This window comes from Ursus maritimus, unplaced genomic scaffold (genome assembly GCF_017311325.1).
Source record: "Ursus maritimus isolate PB19 unplaced genomic scaffold, ASM1731132v1 scaffold_2, whole genome shotgun sequence".
Classification (NCBI taxonomy): domain Eukaryota; kingdom Metazoa; phylum Chordata; class Mammalia; order Carnivora; family Ursidae; genus Ursus; species Ursus maritimus.
In genome coordinates, this window is record NW_024424452.1 from 32,090,378 (window position 1) to 32,111,077 (window position 20,700).

General features: G+C 53.2%; 1 protein-coding gene across 2 annotated transcripts in view; it reads left to right on the forward strand.

Annotated features, from left to right (window-relative positions):
- Nucleotides 1-7,167, forward strand: part of TMEM114 (transmembrane protein 114) — a 27,963-nt gene extending 20,796 nt beyond the window's left edge. Inside the window, exons 3-4 of one of the 2 annotated variants that reach the window (XM_040635349.1) lie at nucleotides 3,569-3,706; nucleotides 5,024-7,167. In XM_040635349.1, coding sequence (XP_040491283.1) covers nucleotides 3,569-3,706; nucleotides 5,024-5,256 — 371 coding nt within the window. In that variant the 3' untranslated portion in view covers nucleotides 5,257-7,167. The remainder of the gene's footprint in view (nucleotides 1-3,568; nucleotides 3,707-5,023) is intronic. The other variant, XM_040635350.1, reaches the window with a different exon arrangement.
- Nucleotides 7,168-20,700: the final 13,533 nt, after the last annotated feature.

The following is a 20,700-nucleotide window of genomic DNA, read 5'->3' on the forward strand; positions in this document are numbered from 1 at the left end:
AAGGAAGGAAGGAAGGAAGGAAGGAGGAAGGAAGGAAGGGAGGAAGGACGAGCCTCTTGTCTCCCTGACTTAACTGAGGTTGGTGGCATTTACAGGGTTGAGGACAAAGTGACTTGGTCCCATTGGAAGTCGGGCTGGGTTCTTGTCTCCATCACTGTTATTACTGGCAGGGTTATGATCTATCTAGCACTTACTCTATGGGACGTGGTACCTGCATTTATGCTTTTCCTTGTTACCCCGTCATCTTCATGCACACTGTCCTGATGGTAGTCATGTTAGCCACATATTATTGCCTCCTTTTCACAGATGTGGAAACGGAGTTTCTGCCAAAGTAAGAGACACGCCCAGGGCCCCAGAGTCAGAGCCCAAATTCGAATGTGGAGTACTTGACTCGAAGTCCGTGGTTTGAACCCCTGTGAGGTCATCTCTCAAACTTCTTGGTTTCTTTTTCATTTCTTAGAAACTGCCATATTTTCTTGCCTTAGAGAAACACCATCTAGCTCTTAACTAATTAATGAGGTTGATGAATACCTGTTGGGCACATCACCATCACCATCCCCATTGGGCTCTACTGGAAACTCAGGGATACAATCATATAAGAGGAACGTGTTCAAGGAACCTACAGCTTAACAGGAAAGAGAGAAGAGGGAGCTGCCCTCCACACTAGGTAACAGACGCTAGGCTAGGGCGACTGTGGGGAGCTAAGGGGGCGCAGAGCAGACTGTGGACGTGGGTGTAAGGGAAGAAATGAGCTGGACTTGCTCTCAAGAGCAAGAGTGAAGTATTTATTTTCATACCTATCTTGCTGCCAAAAGGACTGAAAGAGGCTTAGTGCCCAGCTCATGGTAAATGATCAATAAATATTTGGTAAACGAATGGCTGGTGACAAAGAACTTCGCAGTTGTTTCCCTTTCTGCTTTGGCTGCTGGGAAGCTCAGAGCCAAGATGGCGGCTAATGTTGAGATCTTGGCATCCTGAGACCCCAGATTTCTTCCATCCCACTCTCTCCCATCTCCACCCCAATTGACTTTCATGTAACTCCTTTTCTACTTTCTGGTTTTGTAATGTAAGTTCTGATCATGCCTTGTAGTGTAACTTGCTTCTGACTCACCAGCTATCTGCAATTTGGGGACAGGGAAGGGGGGTAGGGGATGTTCTTTCTCTGGCCTCCCTCCTCTCACCTGTTTATCCCTCACCCACCCCCTCTCCAGTCACTGTTCTCATCAATGGAACTCAGAGCACATATTCCCCACGCGGTGTTGGGTTACCGTGGAGGGAGCTGGGCAGGAGCCGGGGAGGGAAAGCTGGAAGCCAGTGGGCTGGACAGCCTAGAATGGGGAAGCAGGACAGGCAGAGAGCACCAGAGGGACGTGGGGGAACTGTACGTGGAGGAGGAAAGGCAGGGTTGGGTCTTTAGGAAATACTTGGGTCTTGAGAGCAGGGGCTGCTTTCAGTGTCTGGGGAGCGAGGGGCTGGGTGTGCTTGGGGCTGGCCTGATACGGGCAGCGTTGCAGAACTCAAACTCCCTGCTGAGTCCCTGGAACCTGTTTAGTCTCCACTCCCAATCCACCTCTGTAATACTGGTGCCCCCCGATCCCCGAGGCCAGACCTGCCCCGGCTCCAGGCCACGGTATGCCTCTGACTCCGCTGCCTCTGCTCCGGTCCAGCGGGCATCTCACACTGACCGAGCCCCAAACCCAGTGCTTCCTCCCTCATCTTCCCACCTGTGCAGACGGTGGCGCATCCGTCCAGTGCTCAGGCCCCACATCTCACTGCTTGTCTTGCCCCTCTTATTCTCACACCTGAAACACCGTTGCCCATTTTGTCTTCAGAATATACCTGGAATCTGACCCCTTCCCAGCGGCCCCGGCTCACCTTCATCCTTACCAGGGTGATGGCAATAATGCCCCATGGTCTTCCTGCTCCATGTCTCTGTTTTCTCTGGCAGGCTGGGTGGCTCAAAACCCCAGAAGTGTATTGTGCCACAGTCCTGGAGGTCAGAAGTCTGAAATGCAGGGGTCCGTGGGGCTGGCCCTCCCGGAGGCTCCGAGGAAGAATCTGGTCCCTGCCTCCCTGGCTTCTGGTGGGGGCATTGATCCCTGGAGGCCCTTGGCGTGGGGCCATGTCCCTCCAGCTCCGTCCCCCATCTTCACTGCATCTTCTCTGTGCTCTCGCCTGCCTCCTCCCAAGGCAGTAGTGATTGGATTTGGGGTTCCCTCAACTGCAGATGATCTCACGTGGAGACCCCTCACTTCATTCCATCTGCAAAGACTCTGGTCCCAGATGGGGTCACCTTCAGCGGTTCCAGCCAGACAGGAGCTTGGGAGCCCCTGGCTGTCCCCTGCCCCCCCTCTGCTGTCTCCTCTCGGTATAGCAAGCAGCGCTGTCTTGAGAAACACAAGTTAAACTGCGGGATTCTCTTGCCCCAGCTGCCTGAGTTCACAGTCCTGTGCGTGCTGCTCTTAGCTGTCTGCCTTCGTCTCCTGCAACCCCTCTCCCCCATGCTCTCTCCACGCCGCCCCTGCCAGCTTCCCTGGATGCCTCCCTCCCACCAGGCACAGGCCCTGCTGGAACTCTGCACCTGCTCTTCCCTCGGCCCCCCATCCCACCCTTCCTGACCTTCATTCTGCAGGCTGCCTCTCTCACCTGGGGGTGGGGGGAGGCTCTGCGCGAATGTCACCTCCCCCGTGAAGCCACTGCCCCAGCCCCTTCTGTACCATGTGCACTGCCCTCCCCAATCACTTGTCACCATCTCTCAACTCTGTCATTTACTGATCTGTTCAACTGCTGGACTCTACTCACGAGAGTACTGAGGAAACATGCTGAGTGAATACACGAGCGAACACAGCAGTACCCGCCTCGCAGGGAGTGTGAGGACGTGTGCTTGTGCGACCCGAAGCCTGGCACAGATGAGCCTCCACACCTGTTGTTACCTTCAAGAATTAGTTTATCTTACTATTGAACACTAGTCGATACACAGTGTTAGTTCAGGGGTACAACACAGGGATGGGACAATTCTACGCATTGCTCAGTGCTTTTCACAACAGGTGTATTCACCAGTCGTCATCGTGCAACGTTCTAACAGGATTCCTGACTACATTCGCTACGCTGTACTTTTCATCCCTGGGACTATGTATTTTATACCTGAAAGTGTGTATGTCTTCATCCCCTTTATCTGTGTCACTTATCTCCCCACTCTCTCTGCTCTGGCAAATGCCAGTTTATTCTCCATATTTCAGAGCCTGTTTTCTGTTTGCTTGTTTGTGTGTTTTGTTTTCTGGATTCTGCGTATCCGTGAAATCATACAGTGTGTGTGTGTCTTTCTCTCTCTGACTTGGTTCACTTCCATAACGGAATATTACTCAGCCATGAAAAAGAGTGGGATCTTGTCATTTGTGACATGCTGTTACATCATCATCATCATCAGACATGGTAGTAACAGTGGTGTTATTTTTTTTCTCCCAGCATCTGGGGGCTGGCCCATAGGTGGTGATCAGTAAGTGTTTGTTGATTGACTGAAGGTTGTTGGTAACGCTCCTCTGCCTGCTGTCCTCCCCTCTCTTCTAAGCCATGCACGGGACCTTTGTGATTCTGCTGCCGTTCAGCCTGATCCTGATGGTGTTTGGGGGGATGACAGGGTTTCTGAGCTTCCTCCTCCGAGTCTCCGTCCTCCTTCTGCTCACAGGGACCCTCTTCCTCTTTGGAGGTAGGTGCCCCCCTTGCACGGTGTGTGAAGGCTCCAGAGGGGCTGCACATGAATCCTTAGTCAAGGGGGGGCGGACATCCTCTCTGGGGCTCGGTTTTCCCATCTGTGACATCACAGCCAGAAGGGATGAATGGGTCCCAAGAGAGAAGCAGAGGGTGGGAGCAGGTCCTGAGGATTGTTTTGCGGTTTCACAGATGGCCGTACAGCTTCTGCTTGAGGGCTGCGGGCTGCGGGCTGGCAGGAGACCCTCGCTCTCTCATGCGCCTCTGCCCTTCTGACACATCTTGCTTTGATCGATCGATCTATTTTTTTAAAATATTTTATTTATTTATTCGACAGAGATAGAGACAGCCAGCGAGAGAGGGAACACAAGCAGGGGGAGTGGGAGAGGAAGAAGCAGGCTCATTTCGGAGGAGCCTGATGTGGGGCTCGATCCCATAATGCCGGGATCACGCCCTGAGCTGAAGGCAGGCGCTTAACCGCTGTGCCACCCAGGCGCCCCTGATCGATCGATCTATTGATCGATTGATTACACCAGGTAATGCCTGGGTTAATCCCGTTTGTTTGGCAGAGCAGAGGCTTTCAAAGATGGGATCCAGCACAGGGCTGATGTCCCTGCTTCTTGTGGGCTTGAAATTGTCCTTCCTCAGACACAGAACAGGAACAGAGGTGATGCATACACTTGGGGTCCAAAGAGGAAAAAAAACAGAAAAATGTCTGGAGGTGAAAATAGTGTGAGGCTCAGATGTCCTCCGACCTCTGCTATTACTAACATTGGCATTAAGAGTTTACCCAGGGACTAATTCTCGAAACCACTCTGCCCGCTCAGACTGTCTGTGGTGGCGGGAAGTCGAACCCACGCTGTGCCGTGCGGGAGCCTCGAGCCGGGCTGCAGAGCACTTGGCGTGGGGCAGATGCCCGGGAGGGCTGAGATACTCGCTTACATTAATTTCATTTCGGTTGAAATAGCCCCCTGTGACCGGCAGTGTGATTGCTGGAGCTCACAGCCCATCGGGCGAGACGGACATTAGTTAAGCAGTTTCACCAACAAATGCACAATTTCAGTTCTGACCTGACGGTGCCAGCGTGTGGTGCTGTGAAACCAAGGGGGGACGTGACCTACTCGGGGAGGTCCCAGGATTGAAGCGTGAGCTGAGATGTGGGGATGGATAGGAGTTTCTGGTGGCAGGAGGGAAAGGGAAGGGAAGGGAGGGTGCACTGGGTAGGGGACCAGCATGGGCAAAGGCCCTGTGGTGGGAGGGGCATGGATGTCTGGAGCCCTGGGGTTTGATCTGCTCTCCTTTGCCTCCCCTGCAGCCTTGGTGACCCTGGCTGGAATTAGCGTCTACATCGCGTACTCGGCTGCCGCCTTCCGGGAGGCGCTGTGTCTCCTGGAGGAGAAGGCCCTCCTGGACCAGGTGGACATCCGCTTTGGCTGGTCCCTGGCCCTGGGCTGGATGAGCTTCATCGCTGAGCTGCTCACCGGGGCAGCCTTTATGGGGGCGGCCCGCGTGCTCAGCCTGAGACAGAGGCAGGACCAGGCCATATGAACCCGATACCTGGACTGGTGGGAGGCAGTGGCCTGGCCTGGGGCCCCAAGGACCCATCCTGTGGGCTGTAGCCTCCTCTTCCTCAAAGGCCACCAGTGGTGGCCAGTGGGCCAACCCAAGGACTGCTGTGGGCTGAGCTCTGGGCCTGGCTGTCATCTCCCTGCTGTGTGTGCTGCCTGGTGTGGTGTGTCTATGTTTTCTTGCTCGTGTGTGTCCCCATGGGCTGCAGGAGGCCGTGGGAATGCAGAACCCACCTCACCCGAAATAACAAAACAGCCCCTTGATCATAACCAGTACTTTCTGGATGGCAGCCCCTGTGGGCCTCCTCTGGTTTCATTTCAGTCCTCACCCCCGCTCATTGCATCCGCACCCCTTCTTTGCTAAGGACATGGAAGACCAGAGAGGTTAGGCAAGCTGCACAAAGGTGCACAGCACGCTGGTGGTATATTCCTCGCTCCAAGAACAGTGCTCAATCCCTTACCACAGCTTTCCCGAGCAGGTTCAGCGGGCTGGCTGCAGCATGATTGCTGTGTGGGGGTGCTGCACCCAACTCTGGGCCTCAGGCCTCACAAGACCTGGAGCCCCCGCCTGGGGCACAGTGTGAAACTGGGGGACAAGAGCAGAAATCTGGGCTACTCACCAACCACGTGGTGCAAATGTCACCCCCCCCCCACCTCAGCGAGGTGCATGCTCGTCCCATCCACAGTCCCAAGCACGACGGGCCGTTACTCTGAGCAACGATTGTCAGTGATCAGGGGCTCAGTACTGCAACATGAAATAGTCATCCCAAACATGGAAGCCCCGCCGAGCTTTCTGGGGGGCTGGCGTGCTGGTCCCCTCTCTCTGTCGCTTCAGAGACTGTGGGGAGAGCCCACAGCAAGCTCACCACCAGCAGGAAAAACAATCAGCAAGCTTGAGATTCGCAAGAAGGAATCAACAGCCAGACTCACCCAAAGAGGAAAGAAGGGTCAGCAGACTCACAACTAGTAGAGAAGAATATCCTCAAACACAGAGTCGTAACTCCTGGACCCAAGCGCCACCTGTCAGTCCTCATCTCACACCTGTCATAGAACTAGTTTCCCCGTGAACGTGTTGACTGAGCCTGCTTCCCTGGCCTGAAGTCCAAGACTGGCGAGATTCAGACTTGCCGGGCAAGCAGGACGAGGAGGGTCCTGTACCCCCGAAGAAGGCCCATTAGCAGATCTCAACCCTCAATGGAATTCAAAAAATGTGCAGGGGCTACGTGGGGCCAGTGAAATCTGTCTCAGAGTGGGGTCTGAGCATGGCTAGCATTTGAACAAATCTCAAGACAGGGAGGGGCCTGGCCTCTGGTTTACCCCAGTGCACCTCTGACTTTTATGGGGATCTTGTGAAAATGCAGGTTCTGATTCAGGAAGGAGGTGGGGGTGGGGCCTGCAATTCTGCGTGTCTAACAAATCTCCAGTAGGGAGGTTCTGTAAAGTCGCTTGCATGCTCACACTCACGTGCACACACGCGTGCACGCATGCACACACAGGGTCTTCTGCGCTTCATGTGGCAGGGTTTTTAGGTTGCTTCTGCACCAGCAAAATAGAGGTGTGAAATCCATGGTCATGGGCTGAGTCCTGGTGATGCCATTAGCTGTGTGGCCTCTGTGGGTCTGGGTGGGGGATGGCGCCCATCTCCTTGGCCCTTTGGCATTGAGTGTTCTCCAGGGAAGCCTGGCTCCTTTTGGGCAAACGGAAGTCTGGGTGTGACGTGGGCTTTTCTCGGTATATGTGGTGGGGGTGGGTCTAGGATATGAAGTGAAAGATTCCCATGGAGCTCGCTGATGGGGCCATCTTCAGGGACTAATTGTATTCCTTCCTCCCTCCCCCAGAACATTCCATCCCTCCTTTCGTCCTGGTGTTCTTTTTTTTTGTTTGTTTTTTGTTTTTGTTTTTTTTTTTTAAAGATTTTATTTATTTATTCAACAGAGATAGAGACAGCCAGCGAGAGAGGAAACACAAGCAGGGGGAGTGGGAGAGGAAGAAGCAGGCTCATGGCGGAAGAGCCTGACATGGGGCTCGATCCGACAACGCTGGGATCATGCCCTGAGCCGAAGGCAGACGCTTAACCGCTGTGCCACCCAGGCGCCCCTCGTCCTGGTGTTCTGACCCACGGGAATGGGAGTGTCCAAAGTGGCTGCACGTCCGAATCCCCTGGGGTGGTACTGCTCACACTTCAGCGTGCCAAGACTCTTGGGGGTGTCCCAACCCTCCTGGTCGGGGGCGGTTCCCAGGGGCTGAGTCAGCGGGTCCAGGTGGAGCCCGAGATTTCATAGTTCTGACCAGCTCCCAGGGGACGTGGATGCTGTTGGTCTGGGGCCCTCTCCTGGGTGACACTGGTCTGGGGCATTTGCTAAGTGACAGTAGTGGTCATCACCTTGCTGCACATTAGAATCACCCGGGCATCTTTTAAAAACCCTGATGCCTGGGCTGAATCCTTGCTCTGATCGTGCCTCGGGGTAGAGTTGATAGTGTTTAAAGACCTCTCTGGGTACAGCTGAGGTTTTCAATCTATTCCTGCAGGATTCAGAGTCATGAGATGTGGGGAGGGCATGGGGAGCCTTAGGTTTAAGAAAATCCCCCAGGAAGTGCCGCTGGCTTAGCAGGTTTGGGGACCGTTGGCGTGGGTCAACAGGTGACAACACCATTAGCAACATCATGATGTCCTCACAACACCATCACCCTTACTGTGACATCACAATGACCTCCTCCTCCTCATATGGCTGATGTTCACTGAGTACTTATTACACATTTGCACTGTTCTACATGCCGTCAGTTACTCAGTCACTCAACAAACACTTGGTGAAGGTCACTGCATGCTAGGAACTAGCAAGCCCTTGCTCTCAGAGCTGCCACATGATTGAAGAGAGAGGCGTGCAAAACATTTGGTTAGTGGTGAGGACAATGGAGAGAAGCGAGGCAGGGTACAGATGAGGAAACTGAGGCACAGACGGCTAAGTTAACTGGTCTGAGGGTACAAAGAGAGAAAGGGGTACGACTGGGATGCAAATTCAGATCTGCCTGATTCCAGGATGATTTCCTTTCCATTCCTGCCAGCCAACACCTGCACCAGGCAGCTCTCTGCCGGGGGGTTCAGGACATTGCTGCTGCTTCCTGTCCGTCTAGTCTGGAGAAGTGCAAACTGAGCGGATTGCTCACAAGGCCCCATGGGGAGGGGAGCAAGAGCAGAGTTACAAAATCAGTTACGCAAGTCAGGGAGAGACAAAGTGAGGGCAACCATGCTAGTGAGAGAGCGGTCTCTGCTGCCACCTGCTGGTCCTTTGTTGGAACTGTGCCAGAGGCAGGCCCTGGTTCTTAAATGCGTCCAAGGACATTCGTTCTCAGCCCTCTAGGTGCCCAGCAACAGGTCTGACTGACGCTGCAGGACAGGGGTGCTCAGCTGGGGCGATTTGCCATCCCCTCCCCACCTGGGACATTGGCGATGTCTACAGATGTTTCTAGTTGTCACAGCTGGGGTTGAGTGCCCCTGGCTTCTGGAGGCCAGAGGCCAGAGCTGCTGCCAACCGTCCTTCAGTGCATAGGATGGCCCCCAGGACGGAGAATTACCTAGTCCCATGTGTGAATCATGCCAAGCTCGAGAAACCCTGCTAGGGGCACAGAAATGAATTGTCAAGAAGAGAGCATGTGTGTAATCAAGGAACTAATGACGTAGTTGAAAATAATCTCATTCATTTGATAAACATTTGTCAAACACCTACGATGTGTCAAGAACTGTTCTAGGGTCTGGGGACACCTTAGTGCAGATGGATGACAAGATCCCTGCCCTTACTAGCTTGCACGGAGATGGATGATACACATGACACACATGAACCAATGATACATATGAGAAATTCAGGGAGTATTAGGTTATGAAGAAAACAAAACATGAGATGGAGGGTGGCCGGGAGAGATGTTACTCTAGGAAGGACAGTCAGGAAGGGCCCCCTGAGGGGGAGGCACTGTGCTGAGGGCCCTTTGGAGGAGGTGGCATTGTGCTGAGTCCCAAATGAGGAACCTGCTATGTGGGGAAACATCAGACCAGGCAGGAGACAGCAAGTGCAAAGACCCTGAGGTGGAAACAAGTTCATGTGTTTGAAGAGAAGAGAGGAGGAGAGTGGAGGGAGTGTGGTAGGAGGTGACTAGAGGTAAGAGGTGGGTAGGTGGAGGGGATGAGGAAGAGGGAGAGGAGGTGGCCGTGATCCATGATGAGGAAGTGCCATTGATAAGTGGGGTTTGGGATTCTATGCTGTTTTGTTTTGTCCTACTCTATCCTATGCCATTCCATTCTGATTCTATTTTGAGGGCAAGGAGACCTCTCTAGGTGAGGGATGCATAGGCCCTAAGACTGTGGTTCTCAACCCCACCTTCATGTCAGCATCATCCAGGGACTCAAAAAAGCCAAACCTCTAACATTTGGGCTTCGAACTTCTAACACTGGGGAGCCTGGAGGCTTGCAGAGCAATCACCGTTAGCCTCATTTTGCAGATGAGGAGCCTGTGGAGCACAGAAGGACTTGTTGGGTGGGTAGGGGGGCAAGGCGGGTGGCAGGACCAGGGCCGAGACCCTGCTCCAGTGTCCTTGTCCCCTTCCTTCCTCTCTCCCTTTGACATGGGGCTGCTCACCCCCCTCCTCCAGAGTCAATGCCCTGGATTTCATATATAGTAAAAGAGGGGAGTGATCTGTGGTCCTTGCTTCCCTTCAAGTGCGATTCCACCTGTCATTTTCCCAGCACATGACACCAACAGCTGGGCCACTGGTATTAGGCCCCCATGAAGGTTGGAGGCAGACCCAGTGCCTCTGCCTCGGTCCAACAGCAGCCTGGGCTTTGTCAAATATGTATAGGTTAGGTCCCCTCTGGAGCACGTGGCAGATGGGGGGCGGGGGGTGGGAGACATGGAGACACACACACGTGCACCGAGACCAGGAGAAATGCATAAACGCAGTAAAAGAGACAGAGACAGAGAGAGGGGTGTGGGGAAGGCAGAGGAGGAGAAACGAGCTGGCACAGAGACAGGGAGGAGAGAGAAAGCAGAGGAGAGCAACACGGACAGGCAGGACAGAAGGATGGAAAGACGGAAGGAGGTGCAGGGAAGAAGGAAAGAAAAGGGAAGGGACCCAAGAGAGACCCACGCAGGGGAAGGAGAGACAGGAAAGGACAGCGAGAAACCAGAGAAGGAGACAAATCAGGGGTAGAAGACCCCTCAGAGCTGGAGAGGGTGGGGGACAGAGAGGTGGTCCATGCAGACACTTCTGGGGCCGCAGATGCTGCCCAGGGTGGCCCTTCTGGGCATCGTGTGGGACAGGGGGAGTGGGGTCCTTCAGGACAGGGCCCTGGGTCCCCGTGGGGCTGGGGACAGTCAGTGGGCCGGTAAGGACGTTCCCTGGTGGGTGATGACAGCCTTGAGGAAGGGGCGGGTCGTCTTTCCAGGAACAGTATATCCCATGCAAGAGTTGGGACATACTTAATCCTAAACAGGTGTTGCTTCTCTGATATTCAGATTTAAACGGGCATCCTGGATTTTAATTTGCGAAATCTGGCAACCATACCCCTCCTTTCTGGCTCCACTGTTTTCCCAGGTATTCACGATGTTCCAGCCTCCTTGCTGTTCCTCGAACACATTAGGCATTTACATTCCCCTGCCTGGAAGCAGTGAGACCTTCCCTGACTCCCTAGCTGAACTTGCAACCTTCACCAGGCTCCCAACCGCCCATCCCCTTCCACACTTTCTTGATCTTAGTACTCACCGCTCTGTGATACGCCCTGTGTTGTATACACCTTGCTTACTGTCTGTTTCCCTGCTAGAGTCTGTGCTCCATGCTAACCTGGAGCGTTGTCTCTCTTGTTCCTTGCTGATTCCTGAAATGGCATCTGGCACATTTAAGAACTACTTGTTGGATAATTGTGTAAACCCCAGACTCTATGCAGTCTCTTCTTTGAGCAAATTTTCCACCCAGCCCACACCCTGGAGGCATTGGCCAGCTCATTGTTCTGCTGAAAATGCCAAGTATCAGCATTTTGGGGTGGTGTGGGGCGCCTTTGCTTTTTTTTTTTTTCCGGGGCTATCTGCTGAAGTCACATGTATTCATGCATTTCAGTGGGAATTTACTCAGAGCCAACTATGTGCTAGACACTGATGCATACAGGGGTGAAGGAAGCAAACTCCCCTGGGACCCCAGCCCACAACAGTCTTCACGTGATGTAGGTTCGCGCTGATGACTTGAGGGAGGTCAGGAGGAAAGAAGGAAGGAAGGGAGCAATGCACGCACAGAAGGAGGGATCACAGTAAACAGGAAATGGCTACTGATAATGAACACTGACTGCATCCAGTTCCGTCTTTAATTAATTAATTTATTTTTAAAGTTTATTTAAGTCATCTCTACACCCAACATGGGGCTCGAACTCACGACCCCAAGATCAAGAGCTGCACACTCTACTGATTAAGCCAGCCAGGTGCCCCTCCAATTCGATCTCCGAAAGGAGGAGGGGATGGCATGATTCCTGCTGGCGGGGAAGTAAACGGGGCCCCTGTTGGATCCAGCCAGGATTCATAGCTGCGAGCAACAGAGACAGATTTTGGCTGGTGTCAGCACAAAAGGAGAGAAAAGGATGCTGGTCGCTCTTGAAGTTTCTGTGAGTGTTGGGGGTTCTTTGGGGTTAGGCAGACAGGGTGGTGGCCCAAATCATGCCGTCAGAGGGATCTGCACGGGGTACCGACGCTTAACACCACGGCCGGCATTGTTGACTGTGTCTACTAGCTGTCCCCAGCCCTGGATCTCGTTGCACTCGCTGTCACGGTGTCTGCCCCCCACCCCCCAACCATGGCAGGTGGATCTGCTTGGCTGAGCCTAGTCGTGTGCTCACCCCCTCCCTGCAAGGGAAGCTGGGAAATGGAGGATCTCGATTTTGAGCCACTCTGGTAGGATGCAGTTTCTCTCTCTGCCATGAATCCTAGGATGGGCATCCCCTGGCCTAGGAAAGAGGGCCGATTCTGGGCAGCTGAAGGGAATGACCAGGGCCCCCAAAATGCCCCCTGTCCTCGCAAAGCCCGTCAGGGGAGGAAAAAGGTTGAGACCTTAAGTCACACCCGTTGTGTAGCGGAGCTTGGTGGTGACTCCCTGGTGGCTGTGGAGAGAAGGATCCAGAGACGAGCTTACATCGGGGGAGAGCTGAATGAATTACTCTTAAGAGAAAAAAAAATGATTTTAAGTTCTTTGGGGTGGAGGGGAGGTAGGCCATAGCCAACTCAGTGAGGGTCTTTGTAAAACTTAGAGAACTCTTCCCAGTAGGGGAGCTGTTGTCGCCCACAAACCCGTCTTGCCCTCCACATCAGCGCCTCTTGGGGGTGCATTCTCTTTCCTTGTGGAAATGAAGAAAAGATGGAGTTTCCTGCGGGTGGGCGCGGAGGGCTGGGGCAGAGAGAAAGGGCCGGCTTGGGGGAGTTCCGGCAGGAGGGGAGGGGCTGGAGGTGACGGGGGAGGGAAGCCCTGGGTGTGTACCTGTGCCAGGCAGGACCTCGGGGGGCGGGGCGTGTGAGGCCGTGTCTGGGAGGGAGGGAATGGGGGAGGAAAGGAACAGGCCCAGAGCCCCGTGTCACAGTGCCCCTGGTCTGCAGGCCCAGAGGGGCAGGTGATGCTGAGGGAGAAACGTTGCTTTCTCAAACTCTGTGCATTCTGAAATTCCCTGGCACCCCTGGGGTCTTTGGACCCTGCTGCCCACAGGAGATAGGGTTCTGCAGAAACTGTGGTCGCTGAACTCAGCTGCTGCTCCCCCTCGTGCTTGTGAGCGTGTTCACCAGCGGCCAGGCCACATCTGGGCTCCATCTGCAGTGCCAGCTGGCTGAGACATGGGTGCCGGGAGGAAGTGGGGCAGAGACGTCTGAGGAGGGCAGGGGGCATGCGCCCCTGAGCTGCTCCTCTTCACTGTCCCAGCTCTGCGGTGTGGCTTTGGGGAGGTCCCTGTCTCCCTCTGGGCTTCAGTCTTCCTATCTGCAAAGTGGGCCCACCAATCTCTGGGGTAGATGGATCTGCCCCCCACCAAGCCTGTTGCAGATGATACAATCCCACAAATGTTTCCTGAGAGCCTGTCCTTGGCAAGTCCTCTGTCAGGTGCTGGTCACACATCAGCGAACGAGTCAGGTTGTCAGAGGTCCTGATGAAGAAGCAGTTGTGGACGCTGATTTTTGGGTCTAAAGAGTCCCATTTAGGGGAATGGCATCCCCCATCTGGCTGTTCCCATCACCCTCTCCTGTATGCAGGAGCCCTGGCCAAGGGGATGAGAAAGAAACCAGATTTTGTATGTGTGTCTGCGGCTGGCAGGGAAGGAGGCAGGTGAGGACTGGGGCAGGTGAGAGACGTGTGCCTGGGGAAGATCCCTCCCTCCCAGCCCCCGTGTCCCACCTACCCAGGGGGTGTGTGCTTGTCATGAGGCTGACAGAGGGCAAGGGAGGAGTCCACGCATCCTTTATGTGGGGTCCCTTCCCCCATGTCAGATATCCCTGATTGTCTCCAAGAAGCGTCTCCCTGTGCTCAGCTGGAAGTTGAGAGTCATTGGCTCTGGCCTTTTCTGGATGCCCCCCACCCCCGGACACGGTTTAGGATGAGTCACCCTGCACCGCACGCAAGCCTTTCTTTCAGGGCAGAACAGTGTAGAGTTTCTAAAGCGTTCCGCAGCCTGTCATCGGACACCTGCCGCTGTCCTGCAGGAAGGGGGCGTCCACCATTGTCCCCACTGCTGGCCGGACGGGCCTGCTGAAGCTCAGCGGGGCCAGGATGTATCCAGAATCACTGGCCAGGTCATCCCTCGAAACCAGGCCACGCGATTCTGCCTCCCACCCACCCTGGTGGCACCCAACTGTGGTCCTGGTGCAGGTGCTGCTGGGCCTGGGGACGCCTGGTTTCGACTCGCGAGGCTTATGCACACGATCCATGGTATTGCAGCTGCCGTGCATGGGGCCCTCTCCCTGTGAGGACGGCACCGGGACTCTCTCAGAACATCGGCCTTTGTCCCAGATTCATTTCTAGTCCCTCAATTAGAAATGCTTAATGTAATGGAATCTTCGAGCCCCCGAGGAGGAACAGCCATCTGATGACTAATAAAATATGCGTGCATTGAGAGAGCCAGCTCCTGTCTCCTTCCGCCCCATTCCTTGGTGGGGCTAGCCCCCCTCCTCGGCACCCTCTGGGCTCTCGGGTCCTTGCTTGGATGCAGGGAGCCTGAGGGGGTGAGCTGTTGGCTCCCCTGGAATCCCCGGAGCCAGATGTGGGTTTTCTTCTCACCTGGGGCTTGATCCCCATTCTGCAGTGGAACCAGCTCCGGTCAGACTTGGCTGGGATTATATCGCCTCTGACCTTCACCTTTTACCACTGAGGCCCTGGAGGTGATGCTCACACTCAGGGTGCTGTCGTCAGCTCCCTAAGAAGGGAACTGTTGGGGGTCCAAGCGTGTATACTCCAAAAGGTACATCGAACTTTTAATTCCAGTACCTGTGAATGTGAGCTTACTTGGAAAAAAGGTCTTTGCAGAGGGTAATTCGTTCATCGGAGACAGGTCCCTCTGGATGAAGGTGGGCCCTAAACCCAGTGACTGGCGTCTGTATATAAGAAGGCCACTTGAAGACACAGAGATTAACAGAAGAGGCCTGGTGATGGACAGGGGCAGAGACCGGACAGACACTGCCACGAGCCACGGAATACCTGGAGACCCCAGAAACTGGAAGAAGCAGGCAGGAGCCTCCCCTAGGGCCTTCAGAGGGAGCATGGACCTTCTAGACTGGGAGAGGGTAAATTTCTGCCATTTTAAGCTGCCCGCATGGAAGCAGTTCTTGGCGGTGGTCCTGGGAGATTCCTACAGGGAGATTAACAGGGTCGTTGGAAAGATCAGAGTATTAACAGCCACACCGCCTGTAGACACTACCTTCTTTTTTCCATCTTATTCCCGGCGAGCCAGGCGCTGCTGTGGTCTCTTCTGCAAAGGAAATAGTCCCCCGAGCCTGGCCGCTGGAATGTGGACCGAGCCTGGCCGGCCAGCACCTGTGCTCTTGAGCGGCACGCCTGCCTGTCTTCCTTGAGGATGCAGAGCAGATCACCCCAAACGTAGCAGCTAAAGCCAACCCAGTTAACAGATTGACCCAGTTGTATACATCTATCTATCTATCTATCTATCTATCTATCTATCTATCTATCTATCTATCTTTCATTCATTATTTTCTTCTCCATGAAACTCTGTGTTCGTTTTAGAAGATCCCAGAGTTCCACCACTCAGGGATGATACCTGCTGATATTTTGGTGCATTTTTTTTCCTGGTCTTTATATCCAGCTAGCTATTGTTGATAAACACACACACACAGACAGAGTTAACGAACTATGCAGTTTCCCCTAATTCTTCTGCGTGTTCGCCTTCCGTCCTCAGGCATGTCTTCAAATTTCACTGAAGAATCTGCATATATTCAAGGTCACAATCGGCCCATGTAGCACCAGCTTATATGATACCTTTGTGTAAATTAGCAAAAGGTGCCCCCTCCAGGTGGGGGGACATGGCTTAGCAGGTGGAAGCAGAAAACGTCCTTTTGCAAACCAGCCCTGCCCCAGAGCATATAGTCTGATGAGCAGGTGCGGTTTAGAATTCACCCTCACCTTGGCTGCTCGGACGGGGGGCCTTTGTGCAGTGCCCAACCTGCCCAACCGTATGTGGTGGCCCTGTGCCCAAAAGCATTCTTGAACAATGCGGGCATTTCCAAAATAGGTATTAATAAAAGATTCATGCAAAATTCATGCCAATTATGAAACCATAGTTGGGATAAGTAGAGCCCAAACACTTTGGCTCTAGAGTTGTTCTTTAAATCTCTCTTCCGAGTGAATTGCCCATTTCTGTCTCCCTGGTATCCAGCAAAGTACTTGGCATAGAGGAAATGCTCTGTATTTATAACACTGAAATGAAATGCATAGTGCAGTGGTTTAAAAATATATCTGCAGATTCTTCAATACGCCCCCTATGTAAAGGTGGGGTCTCATTTCTATTCTTTTGATGGTGGGCTGGCCTTTGTGAGCTGCCTCTACCCCATAGGTGCTGGAAGGATCGCTGCATGACCTCTGAGGCTAGGTCATAGAACACGAAACAGCTTCTGCCTGGTTGTGCCCGCCCTTCTCCCACACGTGCCCCTGGAACTGTGAGCCACCACAGCATGAGGAAACCCAAGCAGCCCCACGGATAGACCACGTGTTGGTGTTCTAGCTCCAGTTCCATCCGAGGCCCTGGCCGGCTGCCAATGTCACCTGGAGGATGTGGGAGGGGGTGAGCTTGCAGATGATTCCAGACCCTGCCCGCAAAGCTGCACCAGCTGAGGCCGAGTAGAACAGAGACTGGCCCTCTGCACCAAGCCTCGCCTACTTGGAGATTTGAGAGCAAAATAAATGCTACTGGGCCAAGCCACTCAGGGTCGGGGTGGTTTAGGCAGCACTAGCTAAATGGAGCAGGTGGGCTGTGGGGTATTTACAGCCTGGCCCGCTCCTCTGGGCCGCACCGTCTCCCCTTCTGTGCTGATGGATTTAGCCACAAGCATCCATGACCCGAGGATGTTCTCTGGCCTCGGGAGTCTGTTTAGCTGATATCTGCCACGGAAGCTGCTCCGGCTCCCTGGCCTCCAGGTGGGATCACCTTAGGTGTGCCTAGTGACCGGTTGGTCACCTTGGTGGATTGGTGAGTGAAGCAACCCAAAAAGTGTTCTTGGAGGAGAAAGAAGTTGAAACCGGGGAGCTACTTGCAAGGTGCTGTCTGGCTTGCAAATCCCTTTCCTGCTATTCTCTCAGCTGCCTGGAGCACACCTGTGCGTGAAGGACAGTCGTCTCCAGGAGTGGAAGAGAGACTTGATGGGGACTGGTGGCAGAACAGCTTGGACCCCCACCTCCTGGTCCTTTAAACTCCGTGCCCTTCCATTCCTCTGACCGAGTTCTGTGGCCACAGATATCCTCAGAAGGGACCACCTGTGGCGATTTTTCCCGAACTCCAATTTCAAAGGATTCTGAAATGAGGCTGATTGAATCACAGGTCTCGGTTTGGATCGCAGCATCACTGAGCGAATGCCCCGGGGTCAGTTTAGCATCTTCAGACCAGAGGGAAGAAACAGCAGTGGTCAGCACTCCTGCGCTCCCGGGGCCTCTGCATCCTGGCCTCTCAGCTAAGGGAAGGGTCAGCCACAAAGGAAATCAGATGAGAAGGCGGAAGAAAACCTGGTGGGAAGCAGGAACCTCAGCCAGATTAGCAAGTGACCAGGACTAAGTCATCAAAGGACCTGGATGAAAGGCTGGAGATCACTCAGGGAGAGTTTAAACATAGACCCCTTAAGTGGTAACAGACCCAAAGTGGGGGATCAAAGAGGACTTCAGAATCACAGCGCAGCTGCCCTGGGAGCTGCTTACGCTGTGAATCTGAATTGGGCTGCAGGCGGGGGCTGGGATGGGGAGGGACGTGCTGACACAGCAAGGCTTCACCTTTGAGTCCAGCCTCCTCTCCGGCAGCAGAACTCTGGGAGCAGGCAGGACCCTGCAGAACAGCCACTGGCTCATTTTCCCTTTGTATTTGGGAATAATTATAGACTCACAGGAAATTGCAAAAAAAAAAAAAAAAAAGATGTGGGGTCCCATGAACTCTTCTCGCAGCTTCCACCAGAGGTCACATGCCAGGTAGCCCTATAGTATCAAAGTCTGGAGACAGACATTGGTGCACCAGTGGGACCGATGGTGTGTGTGTGATGCAGTTTTCTCCCACAGCTAGAGTCACATACCCACCATGGTAACTGAGATACAGAACTTCTCCATCACCACATAGGAGCCCCCTTCTGCTACCCAGTTACGCTTGCAAGCCCAGGGCCACCCCAGGACTGATTCTCGGCCACCAGGCATGTGTTCTCCATCTCAGAGTTTTATCATTTTGAAAACAGTACACGGATGGGATCCTACAGCAGGTGTCGTCTTGAGATGGGCCTTTCTGCTCTCAGCAGAATGCCTGTGAGATCCCCCCGCCTCGGCTGCTACAGGCACCAGTAATGTTCCTTTCCGTTTGCGAGCAGTGTTCCACAGCAGGGGGGTAGCATGGTTTGTTGAGTCCACCAAGGACGTGGGAGTGGTTTCCGGATTTTGGCAATCACAACAGTTATGTTCACTGAATGATACGTGGGTTTTAATGGGGGAGGCGACCCAAAAACATCCCTAGGGAACACATGATTAAATTTGATTCCAGGGTGTTGATTTAGGTGCCCGCACAACGTCAGCTGTGCTAGCCTCTACAAGAAGAAGAATTTCTCTTGGGGACAGAAAGGCAATGTTTCTCTTGAGCCTTTAGTAGATTTTTATCCAAGGACTCTGGGAATCTTGTTGCTGATGGAGTTTCTCTCTTTGCTTTGGCTACTAGGAAGACCTTGGCTTTTTCATCTTTTTTTTAAAAAAATTAGTTTTTTACTTTTACACATTAAGTGTAACAGCATGGAAGATTTTACCGGAATTCGAGGGAAGTCTCCAATTGGAGAGAAAAATCTGCCAGTACTGGAGACCAGACCGTGTTTCTCAGGAGGTAAATCTTTGGTGCTCCGTGATGAGTGGGGAAGCAGGAAGCCACCTTTGCTGGACTTGGAGCTCCCTGGGTGTCAGAACTGTGCATTGTGCAGCCTTTTCATTCCCTCGCCAAGCACAACGCAAGGTGCCGACTAGCCGTGCTCAGTAACCCCCAGCCCTTCGACTGCAGCTCTCTCCCGAGGATGGCAGTAGGTGTCCTAGCCAGTGGATCCAGCTGGGACCACCAGGAGCTGGAGACACCAGGAGCATGTGGGGACGTAAGGATGGGTGGGAGGCGAGCCTTCGGAGCCCCGAGGAGTGGTGTGCTAAATTTCCCAGAACAGAAAATACAATTCTGGGGGCCAAAGTTTGCTACCCACTTTTTCTCTTGCTGAGTAAGTCCATCGATTAAGTCACCATCCAAACACACAGGCACACACAAACCTATGTACAAAGGACAACCACTACCGTCTCCTTTCCCAACACACACACACACACACACACACACACACACACACAGTCACACACACAGGAAGGGCAATATTTTAGAATCAAAGGTTGAACTTTAAACTGAATACATGAGGAATTTCTTGGGTTTTTTTTCAGTTCACTCACTTGGAGATCTTGCACTCTCCGCATGAGTGAAAATGGGCTTGTTTTAAAAATTAGGAGATGCTTTATTTCTTTTAACATTAGTTCTTCTACTGACTATGCAAAATCTAAATAATGTTACATCATTGTGCCCGTCAATGAAAGGAGACTCACCATAGTCCATGTACGTGTGTATATATATACTTTGTAGAGACATATGCACACAGTTAATCTTCTCACTTCCCAATGGGCAGGACAAAGAGTAAAAGATGCATAGATTTCATTTCTGCTCGGAAAATTGGCTCTTGAGGGGTGAGAAGAATCTTGGCTCTTGCCTTGGTTCGTGGCTCTACAAAGGGCCCTAGTACAGAAGTAGATGGATAGATAGATAGATAGATAGATAGATAGATAGATAGATAGATATGTAGGTAGATATCTGCAGGGTACATTCAAAATGTCACGGGCTATTAAAATGTCATGGGTGAGGGTGGAAATTAGGAAGAAGAGTCTAAAAGACTGTCTAGGAAGGTGACAGCAGATGAAAGGCCTTGAAGTACTGTTGTCGCTCTGCATGGACCTGAGGGGTGGGCATTTGGTCAAGGGCGAGCCTTGACCGCAGGACACACTCTAAGTGCTGCCTGGAGCTTGAGGAGCATGTGTTAAAATCTCCAGAGTTTGCTGTGGGTCAGGCGCACTGCCAAGCCCTTCAAATGCATCTTCGCGCGCAAGGCTGAGACAGACACTCACATTATGCCCTTTTTACACGTGGGGACACGGAGGGCGGAGGGGGTCGGTACCTGCAGTGTCAGGGTCCCGCTGTTCCTAAGCGCTGGGGCTCGGCTCAGACTCGAGACATCTGACTGACTTACTGAAGATCAGGGTTTTCTGGGGGGTCTTGCCTGCAGCAGCTCCAGGATGGTGGAGCTGGCATTTCCCTTTCCCCATGAAATTGGAAGAGTCTGGCCAAGCGTTCTGGCCAGAGTCTCGTTCCTGGGAATTGTCTCACACAGACCGGGAATCATTTGCATGGCTTCAGCAGGTCCAGATGCTGGAGGTCAGAAGAGCAAGCCACAGGCCCATCAAAGAAATGATGGGTCTCCCATGCCCGGCAATTAAGAGGGGATTCTCAGCTCGAACGCGGCCCTTGGCTTCCTGACGGAAGTCTATCGTGCTAATTAAATAACCATGACTGTGGCCTGCTGCTGCACACAGCTTCACCCCAAGGCCATGCAAGGACCTGCCTGCGAGGACAACCGAGGCCACTGTGCTTTGTGATCGGGAA